Raw genomic sequence first — 18669 nt, forward strand, 5'->3', positions numbered from 1 at the left:
CAGGTGTTACACAGTTCCCACTGTGAGTCATCAGCCTGCTGCTGAGTAGAAAAATTAACGATGAAGGCGATTGTTCTGAGGAAGCAGGGGACTGTAAGAGCAGATTCAGTAATGAACTTACCCTTATGTTACAAAGTTAAGTGGCCTTATAGCCTAGGGTTAAGGTGCAAAACATTTTCAAACGGTTAGGCATCTCTAGCTTGAATGTTCGGGTGTAACTGCTCATCCCTGATCCTTCTTGTGCCTTTGTACACCAGACTGAAGACCCCCTTCAGACCCGGTTTCAGCCTGCAGCTCCCTCCCCCCTCTTTTCTGGAAAACCCATTACTGTAGTGAGACAAAGACGCTACAGCAAAGCAAGCTAAGCAGAACAGTGTTCCCCTAGGGCACGGAAACCATATTTTTAACTTACTTTGTTCATGACAACAATGAAAGGTAGCTTTGTCTTGTACAGGATGCTGGAAGAAGGGGCAGGGGGAAGGGGAAGACACACACAAAACATTAAAAATTAATTTAAATCTCACTAGAATAGAAAACAAGTTACGCGTTAAGGCAGACAAGACTTGTGCAAAACTGAACACATTTGACCTTCAAAAGATCATTATTTCCCCCGCACCAATTAGAATGGAATTTTCACCCAGATCCTGCTTACCGTAGTTGAACAAAATACGCCCCTCCCCCTGCCCCCAAGATGCAAGCGCACGCCTCTAAGATGCAAAATCTCCTTCTACACACCCAGTTGATTTTGATTACTATTTTCTATGACTCTCAGATCCCAGTATTTGACTCTGTTGGCATTTTCTAGTTATTCTGACCCAAACCTTAGCTTCTGAGGTACTACTTGTGAACTGAGCAATGAATTCAAAGAACTCAAAACATCTACAAAGCAAAACTATCTCGAAACATCGCTTACGTATTAATTTCACCGTGTACACATTCTATCATTTTCTGCTCGACACCCATGTCAGAAAACGCAGCGTGCAATAAGACACATTCTGCATATTCCTATCACAGTGATACCGCTTCTGACCTTGGTAATAGGATTGATAGGTTTTTTGACAACCTTTTACCAACATTTACCATGAATTATGACAGCTCTAGATACGCTGGTCTTTACACAGGTATTTAGTCCCCGGTTTAACACGAGAGAGAGCAGATAAATCCACGTACGAGGAGGGAGACAATAAATCAAGAACGCCATGCTATGCTGAGCTCTAAACAAACCTTGAAGAACCACTGAAAGGATCAACAACATTCAAAAAGCCCCTAGAATACAATATTATGTGTTTAGAATAAGAAGGAGCTGAAGCTAGCCTATCTTGATACATCTTAGATCGATGATGTTACAAGCAACAGACAATGTGTCAGATCGAATGTAACTAGCCTTCACCACACTAAGGTCTCCTCCATCATTTCATGCTTTTGGGGAGTTTTGACCCAATGACCTCCAGATGTCCACTGGCACCTAAATCATATTGCGTATCCAATGGGAAAATCACTAAGACGAAGAAGAACCAAAACAGCGGATTAAGAGGATATGAGGCATCAATGTGCAACATGCAGCCCAGAAAGCCAACCGTATCCCGGCAGCATCAAAGGAAGCGTGGCCAGCAAGTTGAGGGAGGTGATTTGTCCCTTTCTGCTCCACTCTCCTGGTGCCCTGCCTGGAGCGCTGCGTCCAGCTCTGGGGCCCGCGGAACAAGGCAGACGCGGACCTGTTGCACTGCGTCCGGAGGAGGGCCAGGGAAACGATCAGAAGGCCGGAATGCCTCTCCTAGGGGGACAGGCTGGGAGAGCTGGGGCTGCTCAGCCTGGAGAAGAGAAGGCTTCAGGGAGACCTTACTGCGGCCTTTCAGTACATAAAAGGGGCTTGTGAGAGAGAGAGAGAGAGACTTTTTGACAGGGCCTGTAGCGACGGGACAAGGGTCAAACCGGAAAAGGATGGGTTTAGACTGGACAAAAGGAAGAAATGTTACGCGATGGGGGACGGCGAGGCACTGGAGCGGGTTGCCCAGGGAAAGCTGCGGGTGCCCCATTGTTGGAGGTGCTCAAGAGCAGGCTGGCCAGGGCTTCGAGCAACCTGATCTAGTGAAAGATGCCCGCCCATGGAAGCGGCAAGGAGGGACCAGACGGTCTTTCAAGGTCCCTCCCAACCCAAATCATCCTGTGCTTCCCCTCCAAAATTAAGGATCACAGAGATGCAACCATCAAAGCAGACGGACTGCGTTTTCAGCTTTGCTTACCTGCAGGCATACAGCATGTTGGACATAAAGGTGACAGGGTTAGTACTGCGAGAGGTGTCCATCACATAAACCACCACTGAAGGAAAAGAGGAAGCCTGGAAACACAAAAGTAAAAGGTATTTCAGTTAGAAGCCCGTGCTGTTCAACAACCACTTCCTTCACACAGCCTCACTGTCAAGTCACACAGCAAACACTTACCAAGGCCTCAGTTATGGGTTCCTGATGCTGACCAGGTGAACACCTCAATTTGCCCCGGTGTGTCAATAATGACATACCTGGCAAGAAATCACCCCCAACAAACCGTAAGGGAAAATCAGTTAAGCACAAGGGCCCATTCTCACCAGATCGCCACAAGCACACAACGGCACATCACACGATGACTCTGTTACAGATCAGAAAAGCTTTTCCCAAACAGTGACAAGATTTACAGGCACACCTGTCTATCTCCTGTGTGAATCTTGTATCTAAGAAGCACATACTCTCTTCGGATTCTACTAAAGCTGAAGGCACCCACTTGACAGACACTTACTCCTGCAAACTCTTCAGAAGAATTAACTGTCGCCAGTTCGAACGGTGCCAGGAAAAAAAAAAAAAAGACCGTCTAACGGTAGCCGTGAATAGCAGAGCTGGAATCAGCAAACATTTCTTCAATGTAGCTGAAGAATGCCTGGTTTATCTACTCTAATTCTGTGCCCTTTTCTACAAAAAAAAAAAAAAAATTCTATACCAAGGGTGAAAAACAACTAGAAAACACACAGAGAATCTTCTTAGGATTTCACATGGTTTTCCCACACTGATCCCAGAAAAGCAGGACTTGGTAGAACATACTCACTTTGATGCGTTTTGCCTTTTTTCAATAAACTTCATCACCTGATTGAAAAAGGAGGAGTACGCTTTGTATTTAGGCTCACAACAGGAAACTTTCATCCTCATTTCCTAACAGAAACTACGTCAACTTGCACAGCTGCATGCACGTATTAAAAGAGCACAGTCTCTAAGCTCTGCAGTGTGCGAAAATGCCCTACAGAGGCGCGGTGGAAAATGCTCAGACACCGCACAGGTCAGAGACAACCTTGATTTGGTCTCTGTTCCAGGACCTGACTGAAGAAACAGGGTAACAAATGCAGTTGTTCCCAACCTTTTTTTTTTGCACTGTCTCAGCACCTCGCACAGGCTCCCACTTAGGGTTTAAGGGAGCAGTCAATTATCAAATAACCCTAGGAAAACTTAACCCTTTCCCACAAGTGAGCTTCCCGACTTCAGAATCAGGGCATTTGTATGAAAGACTCGATAGAGAACACAGTGCAACAGAACAGTTACGTACAAACCACTGAAGAACGTTCTGTACACGTGGCTTCTAAATTTTATTTTTAAAAAAGCTGAAAACCTGAAATCTCCCATATGAAAGCCAGGGCGCTTTGGCTGCTTTGTAAAATACATGGTTCTGTATGGAGAATACTCTAACTCCAAAGAAGTATTAGGAGGCTAATCACACACAGTGCTCCCAGGAGACTCCAAAATACACAAAACCTCCCGCAGCCTCCCAGCACAGTATTCGCAGCACAGCATCACAGAGGAACAGCCTCGTACCTGATCAAACCTTGTAGCAAAGAGATTGAGAGAGGTCACTATTCCACCATTTGGGCCCAGCCCGTATCTAGAGGCTTCGTTTAGGAAAGCAGATGATTACGCAGAGCTCAGAGGGCTTCTTTTTCAATCCTTCTAACAGCTGGCCGTGTACAATGCACACTGGACACCTTGCAGCAAAAGACAATACCCCTAACACGCAATTCAGTCTCCCAAGCGATGCAGCAGCATAACAAATCCTAAGCGGTCCTCTCTTGCCCAAACACGCGTGACTGACAAAAGGAAAAGGGGCTGTGCCGTGGCTTCCCCTCGCCATTATTCAGGCAATACCGCTCTGGACAGAGAAAACATACGTACGTATACACATCAAAGCCATCTTTGTCTTTCCAAAAAGATTTACAACACAGCGACTCATAATTTAACAATGCCCTGGATGCGCTTAATGTGAAGAATTTACACTTCAAAAGATAATTAAAAGATTTCTTGCACAAATGCATTTTTAGCACAACTTAAACGGTAACGGGAATGGATGTTGTAAAGATGCCCCAAGCGTCAGCTTAAAGACGAAGATTTCAAAATCCTTTTCCATGCATACAGATCTGTACGCTAATTATGTTGTTTAGGGCTGCTGGAGAAAGGGGGGGGGGGGGGGCGGGGGGAGGGCTCACAACCTTATTGCTCTCCACAACTACCTGAAAGAAGGCTGCAGACAGCAAGGGTTGGTCTCTTCTCCCAGGTAACAAGCAACAGAACAAGAGGGAACGGCCTCAAGTTATGCCAGGGCAGTTTTAGGTTGGATAGTAGGAAAACATTCTTCACTACAAGGGGGTCAAGCACTGCAGTGGGCTGCCCAGGGACGCGGTGGAATCACCATCGCGTTCAAAAAGCGTGTAGATGTCGTACTTCGAGGCGTGGGTTAGTGGTGGGCTTGGCAGTGCTGGCTTAATGGTTGGACTTGATGATCTTGAAGGTCTTTCCCAGCCTAAGTGATTCTATGAGTCTGTGTCCAAAGAAACAAAGGTTTGTTGTAGAACACACGTTTCTAATCTCACATGCAAGAAGTACATAGTCAAAACCTTCCGATCACCATGCAACATTCGGCATTACCGCAAGCCCCAGCACCTCCTGCCCTCTTCAGCATAGGCGTGCAGCAGCAACAGACTACTTTCACAAAACCTGGGACTTCCAATGTCATTATTCCAACAGAAAAAGGATACTGTCTCATGACTTCTTTGTACTTCACAGTGTCCCTGATATCTAGAGGAGGAAGACATAGGAGCCGTTTTAGGACATCACTTTTAAAGCACCCTCCTCCCTCCACGTGCGGAGAGGCGAAAGCCCTTCTTTTACCAGCAAGTCTCCTTTTGTCTCGGTAACAGATCTCGCGCCAACAGGAAAAATCTCCAGAGCAGAATTAATAAATTCTAGCAGATCTGCTACGCTCTCAACACTCTTAGGAAACCCCACGCAGTTTACAGGAAACACCGCCCATTTAGGTATTGAGCAGCAGCCGCCTCCTGGGTGGCATTTTCTTCCCAGCTGATCAATGTCAGTTAACAAGCTACAATTTTGTATCTGGCTGTATCGTTAGAGACCCAACACCGGAGCAGACCTCCAATTACTCACCCGAGAGCAGGAAACCAGCTTTGGTATCCACGCTGCCTTTCCGACCCTCCGGAGAGGCAGGCTGGGAAGCGTTAGGAAGCTGGAGACCCAGGACCCTCACCGACCTCGCGATCGCTAAGCCCCTTGGAACAGCCAAACATACGGTCCGGTCTGCTGTCCGGGCACGTTCTGTAAAAACCCGCGTCCTGCGGAGCGCTGGCAGGCAGCGCTTTGGGAGCACTGCGGGCTACCGCTGTTCGGCGGCGGGGACCAGACCCAAGCCGTTCAGACGTTCGCGGCCGGCAAGGCAAGAGCCCACCGGGACGGCGGCACAGCGGGCCCCGCCAGCCGACGGCAGCGGCGGACGGCGCGGCGCCCCGGGCCCTCAGCGCGCGCACCTGGAGCGGCGGCAGAGGAAGGGGCTCAGCAGCAGCCCAGCCCCCGCCCGGCCGAGCGGCGCTTCGGGAAGGGCAGAGAAGGAGCCCGGCCGCGCGCCCCGCGTACCCCGCCCCCCCGCCCCTCCGCCGGGCTGGCCCGGGCGGCCGCGCTCACCGATGTTGGCGGGGAAGGGCAGCCCGGGCACGGCGGGGTCCAGGTTGATCAGGTACGGCGGGCGGCGCTGCCCGTGCAGCTGGGCCGCCAGGCGCTGAGGGGACACGAGGAGGCGTCAGGCCCCGCTGGCCACGGGCGCGGCGCTGGGGGAAAGGGGCCGCTGCCCGCCGCCCGCCGCCCCCGCGCCGCCCCTCACCTGCACGAAGGTTGTTTTCCCGGAGCCGGCCATACCCAGCACCAGCACGCACACCGGAGCGCCCGCTGCCGCCGCCGCCGCCGCCATCTTCCCGGCAGCCACTTGTCCTTCCGGGGCGCGGGCAGGACGGCGCGGGGGCGGCCCGGCAGCGCCCCGCCGTGACGCGCGCGGGGCCCGCGCCGCCGCCGCCGCCAGTGCCGCTGCCGGCCGGGTACGCGTTACGGCCTCGCCGCGCCGGGCGGGGCCCGCGGGCCGCCGGCAGCGCTCACCCGCGGGGCCCGGGGCCGGCGGCCGCCGCCAGGAGGCGGCCGGAAGCGGGAGGGCGGGACCCCGCGGCCGTGCGGGGCGCGTGCTGACGTGGCGGCGACGGCGGCACCATGCGGAGCGGCGGCGGCGGCGGCCCGGTGAGTGCCCGGGGTGCTGCTGGCCGCCGCCGGCGGGACTGGCGCTTCGCCCCGAGGGTCTCGCTGGGCTCGGGCGCAGAGTGGGCTCGGCGCGGCCCCGAGTAGCCGAGCGGCCCCGGTCTGCGCCGCTGCCGCCCGCGGGCCGCGCCCCGTCCCGTGGCCGGGCGGCGAGCGGGGCTCGCTGCGGGCTGCCCGGAGAGCCGGCGGCGGCGTTCAGGCCCGCTTTCCGCCCGGAGAGCCGCCCGCCGAGGCTGAAGCCGGGGGGCGGGTCCGGAGCGGGGCGGCAGCCGCACGTGCTGCCCGCACGGTCTCCGTCGCGGGAGGCGGCAGCGCGTGGGGCCGCGGGCCGGGAGCCCCGCGAAGGGCGCGAAGCCGTTCCCGTGTCCCGCGGGGTCGGGACAGGCGCGGCAGCGCGGAGCACCGGGGGCTGCCGTCGACGCCGCCGCCGGGGCCGGGCTCGGCAGCCGCGGCGGCCTCCCGGCCTCGGCCGGAGCCGCCGTGCGGGCTCGGCGCCGCCTCCCGCGGTCGCTGCGGCGGGGCAGCCCGTCTCCAGCCGCCGCCCGCGCTCGGGCCGCAGCAGCGGCCGCTCGCCGAGCGCCTGCCTGCCTCCTCCCGCCGCGGCGGGGCGCTTGGCCGCGCCGCCGCCCGTGCGCGTCGGGCCTCTGCGTGCTGCGTGGGCAGCGCGCCGTGCGGGTGGGAACCCCGCGGGCCTCGGCGGCGCTGTCTCTGGAGGCCCCTTCGGGATTGCGGCTGTCAGCTTCCCGGAGAGGGCGCCTCGGCGGCTCATCCCTGCTCTCCCTTTTTGATTGCCTCTCCTTAACCGGGAGCGAAACGTGTCCGACAGGTCTCCGCTTTTATGCAAAGTCTTTTACTCCTAGAAAGAAAAATCCCCACAAAAGCACCTTAAAACATGTGCCGTGTCTGTCAGCCACCCGGGTCCCGCAGGTGGCAGGGGAGGCCGGCTCACGGCAGCGGGCTGCGCCTGCCCGTCTGCTCGGTTTTCTCATTACAGCTTCGCAGGCCTGGTCTGTTACTGTAGCTGCTCCTCAGCGAGGTTTCTCCATGGTTCCGATGTAGGGGTTTCCCAGCCGCCGCTCTTGGCTGCGCATAAACTGCCTCGAAGTAATACAGGCGCAAAGATCCCATTGCCTTTCCTTCCAGAGAAGACCAAGTAGGACCGTGAAGTCATTGATTGAGCAGTTGTGGCGTTCTCTCCTGCTCCTCCCGTGAGCAGAGACTCTGGGGCTGGAGACCCAAGGACCCTCTGACGCTCTGTAGTCACGGTTTAAGGATTCATCTAGTTGATGTCGCTGCCGTCTGCTGAGTTTCTTACCTGTTGGCTGGGCTGTCTCTCACTGACTGTGGTCCTGGGAAGAGTGAACTGCTACTTGTTCCTGTGTACAGATGAGATGGCGAGAGCATAAAAGACAGATCAAAGTTACATTTTTCCCAGTGCCTTTGTTTTTTTAGTGGTGAGTTTCATTTGCCTGGAAGCTGCCCATTCCCTAGTTCTGCTGCAGCACCCGCAGTTTGTCAGCATCTCCTCCTGACGAGTCATCGCAGTTCTACGATTTCTTCCGATTCTGTCATATCCCGTGTGCTGTTTTCCCCAGAAAACATGTAGCGTTTCTTTCTAACAACTAACTTCATGGCATGGTCCAGTTGATAATGTGCATTACATTTTTCTGTAAAGACGATGGGTAGTTTAGCCATGTTCTCCCTGCTGACCCGCCTCCCCCCGAAGTTTCTTAGCCAGTTCCTGTATGTGGCAAAATACTCTCTGTTCCCAGGTTACGTCTTTGGCATTTCATATACTTCTGCTGGGCATTGATTTTTGTGCCATGTAAACAAGTGCCGTGTAAAAGCTAGTCAGTTGAGATCTAAACCATTTGTCATCGTGTGTGTCACGTGAAGCGTGGGGGTATGGGGGAAGATTTTTCTCGACCCCTAGTGTTAGGTCAGCACCCCAGGAAAGCTGAGACCCTTGTGCCTGACCAGTCCGTCAGCATCCCGCTACAGGGACCCTTCAGCAAACAGTCCCACTGGATCGGAGGGTGATTTTGAGTGACTTGCTCAGGGGAACACACCAGCAACAGCAGGTGGGACCCCTTGGTGGGTCTGCCCACGAATATTTTACCCGCTGCCAGTTACTGCTAGCGTCCACAAAGGATTAACGCTAACAGCTTCCGGAATAACGCTCTTTACTAATATAAGATGGTGACCAGTTGGGGTTTGTGATTGCTGGTGATAGAGACTGTCTGCAAAAGTGAGCTTGGAGTCGTACACAACCAAACTATAATCACTAATAACAGCTAGCATGAGTTAGTTATTTAGCATGCATAAGGTCAAGTTCTTACTTTGTCTTATTATTGGCGTCCGCGTGGGGGAGAAGACGGGTGCAGCCTGTTGACGAATGCCAGAAGTTAGGATGAAGTCTTCCCTAACTTCTCCCCTCATCTGCCCACCTGTTTTACTTCGTAGTGTATTGCGTATTCATTTATCGTACATAGGATTGGTTACAAGCTTCTCGCTTCTAATGCAAATTAGTACGCATCCGGAGATAGCACTGCTGAAGCTCTCTACTAACTGCGTGGGCTCCTCAGGTGGGGTTTTGCCCTCTTTTGGGGGGGGCTATTTGAGTTGGAGGTGATGATCTCCCACTACCACAATTAGCTTTTATCTTATTTTCAGCTAATTTTCTGTTGGTGTCAGTGGACTGCAACACCTTCGGGTCCTGTTTTCTCTCCTAGCGAGTACTTCCCTCATGCGAAGGCTTCCTTCTGCGTAACTTAGGTGACGGTGTTCTTTGCACTGTCTGTTCTGTGTGTCTCTTCCTCCCCAAGGCTGACTGCCTTGGTTAGAAGTCCCTTCATTCGTACCAACTTTAGGGTGAGTCGGATTGACCTAGCTTTGTGGACACTGAATCGGAGTCGGGTAATCCAGGAGTTTAGACAGCAATCCCCCTGCCCTCCTCCTCCCCGCCTGGACTGATTTCAGTCCAGGACTAGCCCTTTTCCGTCATATTTCGGTGGAGCTTGAGCAACTCCAGGCATACACTTTGTGGTTACTAACTTGTATCGGGTGCCCAGTGAGGTGTAGTAGTTCCTTGGAGGCCGGTAACTTTGAGATGGAGGTGTGCGTTAGTATTACGATGAGATTATTTCATCTGAAGAAAGTCATTTTGCCACAGTGGTTGACTGGCCGCGGACATCTCGTGGGTTCTTCATGCAACAACTGGTACGCAGCTTATCAACTGTGTGGTGCCATCAAGTTGCTGTTCCTGCGGGATAGCACAATAGAGCCTGGCCGCGGTGTCTCTGCTCCATCCTCCGTCACTCTTATCAGCATGTGCTGAGCTGGCAGGGTGTGTTGCTTGGGGAGCTGTGGTGATGTAGATTCCGTGCATGCCAAGCATCCTGCAAGCGACAGCTGTATTTTACCCTAAAAAAGCTTTCTGGAGTATGGCGCTTCTGTCAGGACCCCATTTTCTCTAATTGCCCCCCTCAAGGTGATTTTCCCACAGCGTGGTCAAGTCTGGGGCAGAATGCAGGTACCACTGGACGCATTGGAGACAAAGAACACTCCCTGCCCCGTTGCAAGGGGAAGGATGGGCTTTCGTGTGGGGAGCGTAGCGAGGCGCATCCCTCTTTTGATGCCAGTCGTAATTCATCTGCGAGTTGAACAGGTTAAACGCTTCCTGGTTGCAGAAAACAGTGGTTTCCTTTTCAAAGGATGGTATGCACGTCCTCAGAGTGCAGGTGACTGTGTTTAACTGAACGGCGAAACATGCATAAAGCAAAAATGATGCCACTAATGTAAATTGTTCTTACTTTGTTAGGACGGCAGGCCTGGACATCACAGGCAACAGAAGGTCAAGAGGTCTCTGGGAAACAAAAGGTATGTGAATGTTTCTTGCGTGGTTTGGTGGGAGGGCAAGAAATAGCTGAGGGATTCCTCTTGGAAAACCGTATCTGGTCTGTGCACGATATTCTGAATTTTAAGAGCTGCGATGATTTTGGTTTGTGTGATGAGCGTCTCAACTGACTTTGCTCATTGGTTTGTAGGAAAAGTGCTTTTCTGACACTTCACAAAGGGGTATGAGCTTTCATTGATTGTTTTCAAAAGGGTTTTAGCACTGGGAAGATAAATACGTTATGTTTGAGACCAAGCGGTGTTCCAAAATCTATGTATTTGGAGCGTGATTGCAACTGTGAAAGGCTTTAGTTAAGAGAATTCCTCTCCCCGTCCTTCTGCGGTACCTTCTTAAACATAGTCTATACTGATCTGACCTGGTACCATCAACGCCTCCCACCTACTGATTTTAGTACGGATGCGTTCAAACGTGTGAACTCCACAACCCGGCACGTGGGAGAGTATTGCTGGGACACCCATCACTGTCATCGTTAAGCGATCTACTTATTTCAGTTTGTGAATTGTGGCAGCACTGGGATACGTTGGCAAGTGTTTCTGTTTTCTGTTCTCTCCTCTCGCCCGTTAATGGTATTTGCCCAGAGAATAGATACTCTCTGTGTTGCTTTGACGCCTAATGGTTTGCTGTCGTGTTACGGTAGTGTAAATGTCCAGGCATTTCAGGGCTGTTGAGAAATACTTGAGACTAGCGAAGCCAAGTTCCGTCTGATCTTGAGGAAAAATCGGGGCTGCTGGCTTGTCTATCTAAATTCATCTTCATGTAGTGCGATTTGTAGGATCTACTGTAAGGCTGTCTCCATTGCTGAAAGCCCTTGCTGGTTCAGATTCTTTCTAGCGTTAAGTCTTTTAATTGTAGTGTCAGCTCTGGCTCTGAGAATAGGTACTGAAGGAGATCTTGCCCTTTGTGGGATGGAAGAGGTCTCTTTTGTAACGCTGGGCTGCAGAAGAAGTCCTATATTCTCCTCGGGTTGCTGAAGGACAACTGTGTATTTTTAAACGGGGTTTAACTTGTGCCTGCTTCCGAAGTTGGAGGTTTGAGGCAGGATGGATTTATTTTTTTTTCTGTTCCTGTCAAAAGCTTTTTAATGTCATTCTCTAAACAGACGTCCTGAAAGATAACATTTGGGGTGGCACTTTTCAGTTCAGGAAATCGAGGCGATTCGGGGAACTGCGCGATGAATTTTAGAGCACTTGGGAAGATGCGAGGGGTGTTGTCTGTCCGGTTATTGTGGTTGTGCGTGTATGTCATACCTGTACACAGGATTTTGAGTTGTTGTTTTCCAGGTCTAAGCACTTTGAGGAGGTGGAAACTACTGTCCTAGGACTGAGCAGTAACTGCGATGAGACAGGCAGCAGCGTGTCTTCCGCCTCACCACAGGGTCGAGTGAATGGAAGTGCAGAGTCCAGAAGCAAGCGGGCCATTCGCAGGCCTGCTTACTGGTTGGAAACGAGAGGAGTAAAAGCCAGCATTAACAAATCTTCAGAAAATAAAGGTACTCGTGGCTCTTGGCTCGATGCAAACCTGTTTTTCTCTGTGGTTCTTTGATGAGAGCTTAGATGACTTCTGAAAGACATGCCACAGATTCCCAGCTTGGTAATGCCACTCATGCATCAGGAGAAATAGATTTCCTCCACTGCGAAATATAGGTGAAATTCTCTGAGGTTACACGGTTCCTTTTGAGTGACTTGTCTCTTGAAATCAATGACTCTGTGACTGAACCTAGTTTTATCTGTAGAAGAGGTGTGTATGAGGGTTCTGCCAGTCGTATCAGGAATATGCTTTGAGAGCTTCAAAACCAGAACAACCATCGCTAAAGATGTAGAGGGTTCATTCAGCAGTATTCTGGATTAGGCATGGGTTTTGTGGTTGGTGGTAGGTTTTTGGTTTTTTTTTTATTAAGATGCTTTCATTTCTTTTCTCATTTTGTCACTGACTGTTTTTGGATTTGGAGTGGTTTGGGTCCTATGCTCAGATTTCCCAGCCTGGCAGCTGTTTTCCAACCTTCTCGTGTGGCGGAGAGCCAAATCTTTGCTCTTCTTTAGTGTACTTCCTTCTCGCCTCTAAGTCAGGATGTGTATCCCATCCTGTTGTGGGGAGAGCCGAATCTGGCGCCTTGATAGAACCAAGGCTGCTGCAGCCCCACACCCCCAGGTCCAACCAGTAAGGAGGCTAAGCGCGTATTGCTGTAGGTACAAACACAGGGCTGCCACCTGTACACACACCAGCCCCACGCGGACCAGCGCAAAGAGGCGCGCTGAGCACTCGCACAAACAGCCCCAACAGCCTCCATCCTGTTTGCCTGTCTGGCTGATCAGGATGAGATGTGTGGTGGGAGAAGAGAAGCATATGCAAAACTGCTTATAAAGAAGTGCGTGTATATAGGTATGTGTATGTTTGGTGTGCACGCACAAGTGCAATGTGGATCTCTCCTGTAGCTGGACTTAAACAGTCGCTCTGCTCTGTATCTGGCCTTTGGATCCTGGCCTACTCAGTTGCTGGTACGTGGACATACTGGCCCCTGAGGCCTGCAGAGCCACGCCAGTCGCTGGTGTAGACCTCCTTACAGACAGGCTCACATGCTCAGACACTGCTGTCCCCTGGTCCCTCTGATTTGGTGTCAGGCATGCAGGCTTGTGTACAGACCAACCACCTGTACAAGCAAGTGGTCCTTTTTATCCTCTTACACCTCTGCTTTCCCGCACTTGATCCTCCCCAAATCAGCTAATCCTCACCCTTTCCCTTCCTTTGATCCCACTCCTAAACATCCCAGTCCTGTGTCACCCTGACTTGTTCTTTGCTGGCATCCCGTGTGTCACCTAACCGTAGGTGTTAACACCACACTCTGCCCCTCTCCCTGCTCCCTTCCCTTCCCGCTCCCAAAGGGTGCTGCAGAGGGTGGTTCCCAGGGACTCATCCTGGTGGGTCTCCTGGGACAGACCTGGGAGAAGGTGTCTGTTTCTTTGAGACCATCATTTGTGTTCCCCTGCCTGCCGTCGTGCTTCTGTACTTGTCTGTGGTCGTGGAGATAAGCCTTTGGTAGGCCTGGAAAGGGTGAGGGGAGGCAGGATGTTCCCTGGGGTTCCCCACCTGCCGTTGTTTCTCTGTGCTACTTTGTGTGTGCGCGCAGACGAGCTTTTTATGACATAACCTCGCACCTTCTGGCTCGCTTCCCGAGGAGTGTTATTTTCCCAGGCCGTGCTGTGACACTGTTTCTTGCATATTGCTGTGTCCGAGGATCGCAGGCTGTGGAGTACCTAGATGTTACTGAGTCCAAAGGCTGTCTCTAGCTCACTGGTGTAGGTGCCTTACAAAATCTACTTTCCCGCACACACCCACCCCACCCACCCCTTTTTTTTGGAGTATTGAATACGAGGATAAGCTGAGGCAGCAGCAGGCTCAAAGCTGTTACCCAGAGTGAATGATGAAAGTGAAGCGTTTCTGTTCTTACTCGTTAGCAGGAGAAGTACTATTGAAAGGCAAGAGGAAGTCTGAGCAAGGGGAAGGCGAAGATCTTCCGGACTCTCCCAAGAAGAAGCAGAAGATTTCGGGTAATACAAATAACTTGTAATTCCTAGTTGCAAGCCTCCAGGCGCTTCAGATTTCCTCCATGCCCAAACGCTATCCTCTGCTGTCTTCCAACTCTATTTTGGATTCTAGGTGTTTTGCTACAGGAGCCAGTTGGCTAGTTTTGATTTTACAGTGGGAGATGATTGTTGTAATTTCAGTCTCTTCAAAGTCCAGCAAAGGAGGGAGGAAAGGAAGCAGGGGAAGTACAGGCTAGTGTGCTTCATTTCAGTTTCCCCAGAGATTCTGGACTAAATAATCAGAGAACTTAGTTGTAAAGCTCTGGAGATGAATGAGTAGATGATAACAGCAATACGGGTTTGTTGAGGAGAAACCAAAGCCGACCACTTTAATGCTCTTTACCGCAGAGACAGATGCCGGGGCAGGGGTGGTGGTGGGGGAAAGCTGGACATCATAGGTCGTTCATGCCTTCAGAGGATTGATAATCAGTGGTGAGGTGCAAGAGGAAGTGTACGAGTGGTGAAAGCAGGAGCAGGTGACGCAGGAGAAGTATACATCTGCCGTTCAACCTTGCAAGGATGAGGTTAAGGAAGCCAAGGGCAACCTGTAGTTGAATCTGGACAGGAAAGGATTCTACAAGTATGTGAACAGCAGATGGAAGGCCAGGGAAAGCATGAGTGCATTGCTGAAGAGGGCAGGGGAACTGGTGACAAATGATGTTGAAAAGGCTGAGGTACTCGGGCTTCCTGTGCCTCAGTCTTGATGAGTTACAGGAATCCTTCAGGAATGCCGGGTGCCCGAGACCAGGGAGGGTCTTGAGCAAGGGAGCCTTACACTCGGTGAAGGAGGGTGAAGTTAGAGTGCTTAAACAGATGGGACATACCTAATTATTTACCAGCCGTCATCGTGGCTAACCAGGGAGGTCGCAGCTGACTGGAAGTTAGCAAATACGATGCCTACCTAGAAGAAGGGCCGGAAGAAGGATCCTGGGAACTACAGGCCGGTCGGTCTGACCTCGGGTGCCGGGGAAGGTTATGGAGCAGATCATCTTGAGTGGCATCCTGCGGCACATGCAGGACAACCAGATGATCAGGCCCAGTCAGTGTGGGTTTATGAAAGGCAGGTCCTGCTTGGCTAGCCTAGCCTAATCTCCGTCTGTGACAAGGTGACCCGCTGTAGTGGATGGGGAAAGGCTGTGGGTGTCGTCTGCCTAGACTTCAGTAAGACCTTTGACAAGGTTTCCCACAGCATTCTCCTGGAGAAAGGGGCTGCTCATGGTTTGGACAGGTGTCCTGTTCACCGGGTAAAACCTGGCTGGGTGGCCGAGCCCAAGGAGCGGTGGTGAATGGAGTCACAACCCGCCGGTGGCCAGTCACGCGTGGTGTTCCCCGGGGCTTGGTGCTGGGACCAGTCCTGTTGAGTATCTTTGTCAGTGGTCTGGATGCGGGGCCCTAGTGCTGCCTCAGTCAGTTTGCAGACAACGCCAGGTTGGGCGGGAGCGTAGATCTGCTCGAGGGCTCTGCAGAGGGACCTGGCCCGATGGGCCGAGGCCAATGGTATGAGGCTGGACACGGCTCGGTGCCGGGTCCTGCCCTTGGGTCACAACAGCCCCACGCAGCGCTACAGGCTTGGGGGAGAGTGGCTGGGAAGCTGCCCGGCGCGAAGGGCCCTGGGGGTGTTGGTCGACAGCCGGCTGATTGTGAGCCGGCAGCGTGCCCAGGGGGCCGAGAGCATCCTGGCTTGTGCCTGAAATAGTGTGGCCAGCAGGACTAGGGACGTGATTGTCACGCCGCGCCCAGCACTGGCGAGGCCGCACCTCACGTCCTGGGCTCGGTTTTGGGCCCCTCACTCCCAGACAGACACTGAGGTGCCGGAGCGTGTCCAGAGCTGGGCAGGGGGCTGGGGAAGGGTCTGGAGCACCAGTCTGATGGGGAGCGGCTGCGGGTGTTTAGTCTGGAGAGGAGGAGACTCGGGGGCGGGGGACACACACGACACCGTACTGCTCTCCACAACTACCTGAGAGGAGGCTGTAGCCAGCGGGGGTCGGTCTCTTCTCCCAGGTAACAAGTGACAGGACAAGAGGAAAGGGCCTCAGGTTGCGCTGGGGGAGGTTTAGATTGGATATTGGGAAAAGTTTCCTCATCGAACGGGTGGTCAAGTATGGAACAGGCTGCCCAGGGAGGTGGTGGAGTCCCCACCGCTGGACGGATTTGAAAGACCTGTAGATGTGGCGCTTGGGGACGTGGTTTAGCGGTGGGCTTGGTGGTGCTGGGTTAACGGTTGGACTCGATGCATCTGACAGGTCTTTTCCAACCTAAATGAGTCTGTGATTGTATGATTCGAAGTTACATGGGGCCTGACGGGTTGTACTGAGTGCTGAGAGAGCTGGCTGATGTCATTGTGAGGCCACTCTTGATTATCTTTGAAAGGTCATGGCACCTGGGAGAGGTTCCTGAAGACTGGAAGAGAGCAAATATCACTCCTGTCTTCAAGGACAGAAAGAAGAGAAGAGCTGGGGAGCTACAGGCCCGTCAATCTCACCTCAGTCCCTGGGAAGGCGATGGAGAGAATCGTCCCGGAAATCATTTCCAAACATATGAAGGACAAGGTGGTGATTGGGAGTAGTCAGCATAGATTTACGAAGGGCAAATCCTGCTTCGTCAGCCTGACAGGCTTCTACAACGAGGTCACTAGCTTGGCGGGAGGGGAGAGTCGTGGATGTTGTTCACCTCAGCTTTAGTAAGGCTTTTGGTGCTGTTTCGCACGACATCCTCGGCGGTGAACTGGCCAAGTACAGGTTAGATAGATGAACAGTCCAGTGGTTTGAACACTGGCTTAAAATCCAGGCCCAGAGGGTCGTGGTCAGCAGCACAAAGTCGAGTTGGAGGCACATCACTAGCACTGTACGCCAGGGGTAGGTGCTGGGGCCAGTGCTGTTTAAGATTTTCACTAATGACCTGGGCAGTGGGACAGCGTGCACCCTCAGCACGTACACACGTGATACGAGCGGTGGTACATGAGAGGAGTGTACTGCTGTTCACAGGGACCTGGACAGGCCGGAGACTTAAGTAGAGAGGAATCTCTTGAGGTTCATCAAGGAGAAGTGTGAAGTCCTGCAGCTGGGCAGGAATAACCCCACATAGCGGCATATGCTGGGGGCTAACTTTGTGGAAACCAGCTCTGCAGACAGGGACGTCGGGGTCCCGAAGGACAGCGAGCTGGCCTTGAGCCAGCAAGACGCGCTGTTGTGGCAAGGGCAGCCAACAGCATTCTGGGCTGCCTTAGGAAGAGCGTTGCCAGCAGGTCAGGGGAGGTGATCCTTCCTTTCTGCTCAGCACCAGAGTACCGTGTCCAGTTCTGGGCTACCTGATACAAAAGAGAGGTTGGTGCAGGGCTGCAAAGATGATCGAGGGACTGGAATATCTTTCCTATGAGGACAGGCTGAGAGAGCTGCGACTCTTCAGTCTGGAGAAGGCTCGGGGGGAATCTTACCAGTGTGTATCAAGGCTTGGTGGGAGGGAATGAAGAGAAGGAGCCAGACTCTTCTCTGTAGGGCTCGCTGACAGAACAAGAGGCAGCGGGCACACATGAAGACACACAAAGTTCTGCCCAAAGGCAAGGATAGACTTTTTTACTGTGAGGGTGGTCAAACCCTGGCACAGGTTGCCCAGAGAGGTTGTGGAGTCTCCATCAGTGGAGGTACTCAAATCTTGACTGGACGTGTTGTTGGGCAGCCTGCTCTAGCTGACCCTGCGTGAACAGAGGGGTTGGACTAGGTGATCTCAGGAGGTCCCTTCCAGCCATAACATGCTGTGATTGCTGTGAAACAGAAACAAGTATAGAATGATGGTTCGCAGTCTGTCTGTCCTAGGTTCGATTCTAACCATTGTTTTTGTCACCAAGGACCTGGAAGTATATGTAGACAGCACAAAGCCGAAAGGGATGGCAAGTGCGGTGGAGAAAAGGCTGAAATTGAAAGCGGTCTTGATGTTAGAGAAGCAGTCTGAAAAACAGAATGGAATATAATATAGTGTGTAAACTTAAAGACGCTGTAGTTGGGAAGAAGTATTAGTGCAGCTGAAAGACAAAGAGCGACATCCTAGGTGTCGGTTCTTCAGAAGAGGGTTTGAGATTTATAACAGCTCAAATGTTGAATAAGGACCAAGAGCGTCATACTTGTTCCTGAAAAGGCACATGTCGTGCTGAGGTGTTTGGGCAGAGATGCAGACTGTCAGGCATGTGAAGTAATTCTTGTGCTCTAATGCAGGGTCACACTTGGAGTGCTGCTTCAGCAGTGGACACTGCAGTTCAGGAAGTGTGTGGACCAGCTGAAGAGACCAGGGAGAAGAGAGCAAAAAAACATAACCCCGTGAGAAAATCCTGAAACAATCAGAGTTGTTTAGCCTTAAAGAAGACAGGAATGAGTAGAGGAACGGGACCTGTCCCATTTGGTTGCCAACAAGTCGTTAGATTGGCTCAGCTGTACTGTGCACAGGGGAGTTCAGTGTGAAGAGTTCCCACCCTGAGCTGTGTGTATGCACAACGGTACAGATAGCAGATATCTGGATGGGGCTAATGCCCTGCAGCTGTAAGTAGCTATGGATTTTGAGAGGGAGTAGGGAACAT

At 52.3% G+C, this 18669-nt stretch overlaps 2 protein-coding genes across 5 annotated transcripts; one reads left to right on the forward strand and one right to left on the reverse strand.

Annotated features, from left to right (window-relative positions):
- Positions 1 to 307: 307 nt before the first annotated feature.
- LOC119150060 (GPN-loop GTPase 1-like) lies at positions 308 to 6322 on the reverse strand. Its single transcript, XM_037392165.1, is given in 10 exon segments — positions 308 to 327; positions 413 to 458; positions 2244 to 2338; positions 2442 to 2457; positions 2459 to 2518; positions 3076 to 3113; positions 3834 to 3900; positions 5048 to 5087; positions 5988 to 6081; positions 6184 to 6322. Coding segments are annotated over 10 exon segments (546 nt in total). The 5' UTR covers positions 6271 to 6322; the 3' UTR covers positions 308 to 324.
- A 101-nt stretch (positions 6323 to 6423) lies between these two features.
- Positions 6424 to 18446, forward strand: LOC119150059 (zinc finger protein 512-like). Of its 4 annotated transcripts, none has more exons than XM_037392162.1 (6): positions 6424 to 6587; positions 10426 to 10484; positions 11802 to 12010; positions 13977 to 14066; positions 16473 to 16651; positions 18311 to 18446. In XM_037392162.1, the coding sequence occupies exons 1-6, from the start codon at positions 6561 to 6563 to the stop codon at positions 18425 to 18427; spliced, it is 681 nt and encodes a 226-aa protein (XP_037248059.1). In that variant the 5' UTR covers positions 6424 to 6560; the 3' UTR covers positions 18428 to 18446. The 4 variants fall into 4 exon arrangements, 3 of the variants coding, with proteins under 3 accessions (XP_037248059.1, XP_037248058.1, XP_037248061.1); XM_037392161.1 differs by having other exon boundaries at positions 6435 to 6587; positions 13974 to 14066; XM_037392164.1 differs by lacking the exon at positions 16473 to 16651 and having other exon boundaries at positions 6449 to 6587; positions 13974 to 14066; positions 18311 to 18413.
- Positions 18447 to 18669: the final 223 nt, after the last annotated feature.

The sequence above is a fragment of the Falco rusticolus genome, chromosome 6, assembly GCF_015220075.1.
Source record: "Falco rusticolus isolate bFalRus1 chromosome 6, bFalRus1.pri, whole genome shotgun sequence".
In the NCBI taxonomy this organism is placed as follows: Eukaryota; Metazoa; Chordata; class Aves; order Falconiformes; family Falconidae; genus Falco; species Falco rusticolus.

What these genes read in the sequence shown, in the direction of transcription:
- LOC119150059 (XM_037392161.1), top strand. Translation starts at nt 6,561, where the DNA reads ATGCGGAGCGGCGGCGGCGGCGGCCCG. An exon ending in AGGTCTCTGGGAAACAAAAG is followed by an intron (nt 10,485 to 11,801) that starts GTATGTGAATGT and finishes GTTGTTTTCCAG; the next exon opens with GTCTAAGCACTTTGAGGAGG. An exon ending in GAAGAAGCAGAAGATTTCGG is followed by an intron (nt 14,067 to 16,472) that starts GTAATACAAATA and finishes TATCTTTGAAAG; the next exon opens with GTCATGGCACCTGGGAGAGG.